Source organism: Drosophila mauritiana, chromosome 3R, assembly GCF_004382145.1.
Source record: "Drosophila mauritiana strain mau12 chromosome 3R, ASM438214v1, whole genome shotgun sequence".
In the NCBI taxonomy this organism is placed as follows: Eukaryota; Metazoa; Arthropoda; class Insecta; order Diptera; family Drosophilidae; genus Drosophila; species Drosophila mauritiana.
In genome coordinates, this window is record NC_046670.1 from 26,336,068 (window position 1) to 26,339,179 (window position 3,112).

The following is a 3,112-nucleotide window of genomic DNA, read 5'->3' on the forward strand; positions in this document are numbered from 1 at the left end:
GTGCAGCTCCGCAGTGTCGATTCCGTAATGAGCCCGCGCTTCGATTGCGTAAGTTCTCCGCGGATGCATCTGCTCCCAGTTTCCAGGGCCCATTCCCATTCCCATTCCCATCTCCCGAGTTGCATGTCCCCAGGTCCTCGAGTCCCATTAGTGCCCCCGTGCAGCGGGGATGGGGATGGTGATGGCGCTGCAGCAATCAGCTAATAATTTCCTCCTAAGCGATCAGTGCTCGAGCTGCCATGGGGCATGAATGGGGCTCCATGCTCATGCGTATTTATGAGCTTCATGGATTCCTGTTCGCTGTCCGCCCAGCGTTGAGTGGTGCCTGGGATTTCGGATTGATTTTGACGCCAATCGGTGGCGTCAGGGGAATCCAAATGGGATTTTGAAGAGCTTATATACATTGTAGAAGGGGTCACAGCTAAAGTGTTAAAAATGTTGCAAGGCTCAGCCTCAGAAAAACTTGTCAAACCTTCAATATAGCTAGCAATATCGTAAAGTTCAAAGTAAGTTTTCACATTTTTCATTCATTGCCACAACGAAAAATAAATTAGGCATCTTCAGGATGATAAGTTTCCTGAAATTGACCAGGAATCCTGGCCAGCTGCTGCTCCCTTGCAGTGGAGTGCTGCAATCCCAGTGGCTTCGTGGACAGAAGACCATGCCGGTGTACGACTACCGTTGCCCAAATCCACCCAAGTGGGGCTACTCGGCCTTTGGGCGGAACCAGAAAACCTGGGGCGAGTGGACCTGTGCCAGGTTGGATGACCTGCTGAACTGGGGACGCAAGGGATCCCTGTGGCCGCTGACCTTTGGCCTCGCCTGCTGCGCCGTGGAAATGATGCACATTGCGGCTCCGCGCTACGACATGGATCGCTACGGAGTGGTCTTCCGGGCATCTCCTCGCCAGGCGGACGTGCTCATCGTGGCCGGAACCCTGACCAACAAGATGGCACCGGCCTTTCGGAAGGTCTACGACCAGATGCCCGAGCCCAGATGGGTCATTTCCATGGGCAGTTGCGCCAATGGTGGCGGCTACTATCACTACTCCTACTCGGTGGTTCGCGGCTGCGATCGCATTGTTCCGGTGGACATCTACGTGCCCGGATGTCCGCCCACCGCCGAGGCCTTGATGTACGGAATCCTGCAGCTGCAGAAGAAGGTCAAGCGCATGAGGACCCTGCAGATGTGGTACAGAAAGTAGAGGGTATTCTTGTTAGGATTTCAGTAAATAAATGATACCTTGTTAAGTAAAGTGTATTTTGGGGTGGTGCAACCCATAAGTTGAGTTAGGCTTAAATCGATCCCAACCTAATCCGATCACTGCCTAACCCAAAACGAAGTCAAAGAGTTAAGCGCATCAGTTCCAGCATCCAGGCTCAGAAAGTCGCTTAGTCAGCGGAATAGGGCTCGTGCTCACCTGCACGGATCGGTTTCATGTCCCGCAAAGGACCTCTTGAAGCGAGTCCTGCAGACAATGCGCGGAGACAATAAACACTTCTGGCGGCACTGTCTCTCAAGTGGCGATGAAATATGAAGGGTTCTTGAGGCATATGAAAGGATTTCGTTGTTTCCCATTTTTTCGAGCCAGCCCGAAAATCCCTTTTGCGAATCTGGCGACACCGAGCACTTGAACTTGGTGGGAACATCATTAAATCCCCGTTCGAGTGCGGTGAGTGCATTAAATTGTGGGACAACTATCGCATTAGTGTAATCCATGTGCGACACACCCACAAAACTGGCAGATCCTCGGCCTGAATGGAAACTCTCGAGAGTGAAGGACTTGAATGAATGAGCACCTCCTCATTCATCGAGCGGCGAGAAAAGGACCTGCACACTCTGAAAATCGGGACAAAGGCGCAGCAGGCAGCGCGCCGATCCTCGGGGATCCTGGGAATCCTCTCTTGACTCGCACAATTCCTGCGAATAAGAATGGCTGCGTGGGGAAATTAACTTGTCTCAATCGCACAGCAATAAAAATTAATAACAAAGCCACTGGCAACTTGTTCGCCTCCATTGTGCAGGCATTAAATAAATTTAACAGCTCAATGACTTGTCGAAAGGAGCTGGGAGAATCCAGGAGCTCCAGGGGCTGCTGGGTCTCTGCAGAATCGAAATCAGTGGACCGTTCGCAGCCAGGCAAGCATATCTTAATTAGCAGACCCCGGCCCACATTAACCTTAATTTTGCTCTTTTTTATTTTACCGATTTCTGCTTAATTGCGGCGCCGAGGCGCCAACGAAAAAGCTTCGCAAGTGCACAGGCAAAATGTTGTTGACAATTTACTTGGAAAGTGAACTCAGTTACTCAGCAAGAATATCCAAGAGAAACTAATTGATATAATTTGGTGCGTATATCTACATTATATTTCAATTTTTTAGAGATTTTTTTCAGTGCACTTGCAGCGACCTTTCGCTGTGATTTCCAGTGGAGTGTCCAGCGGCGCATGCTCAGGATTTGCACTTGAGTGAAAAGCGGATAATCTGGAGACGGGGCCACGACCACCGTGGTGGGTGCTACCTGCAGATCCGCAGCTCGCCAGCGATTGCAGCCCCTTTGCTGGGCAAAAGGAGTGGGTTCGGCCAATGTTCCACGGGCAATAAATTACGTCAGACGCGCAGATCGGGCAGAAATGCCCAACGAATTGTGTGTGTTTAACACCTAATCGCCCGTAATGCTCGCCATCCGATTGTGAGGTCCTCCAAAAAGTGTACAAAAAATAAGGAGACTGGACCCGCCGCCAAAATGGGTGCAACAATAGATATTCAGAAAGCAGCATCTAGCGTTCATTCATTCATTCGTTCGTTTGGTGCCCCAGTGTGGCACTCATTCATTCATTCATGCCTCATAATGAAATTGTTGGATGCGTCTTCTTGGGTTCTTTCCCATTTTATTTGAGCATTGTGAGCTGGCGGAGATTTATGTTCATGAATGTAAATGCCTTCTTCAAATCTTTTTTATTGGCATTATGCGGAATTGATTTGTTGCCTCGTTGGGCTCTTTCATAAAATTATTATCACACCTTGGGAATTCGAGTCCAGAACTGAATCTGATCTGATCTCCATTCTTTTGGGCAGAGTTATTAAGCTGATTTTAATTGCGTTCCGTGCGT

General features: G+C 49.5%; 1 protein-coding gene across 1 annotated transcript; it reads left to right on the plus strand.

The window, feature by feature from the left end:
• The first annotated feature begins 492 nt into the window (after positions 1-492).
• On the plus strand, positions 493-1,248 carry LOC117144992 (NADH-quinone oxidoreductase subunit B 2). Its single transcript, XM_033310465.1, has 2 exons — positions 493-506; positions 555-1,248. The coding sequence occupies exon 2, from the start codon at positions 566-568 to the stop codon at positions 1,202-1,204; it is 639 nt and encodes a 212-aa protein (XP_033166356.1). The 5' UTR covers positions 493-506; positions 555-565; the 3' UTR covers positions 1,205-1,248.
• Positions 1,249-3,112: the final 1,864 nt, after the last annotated feature.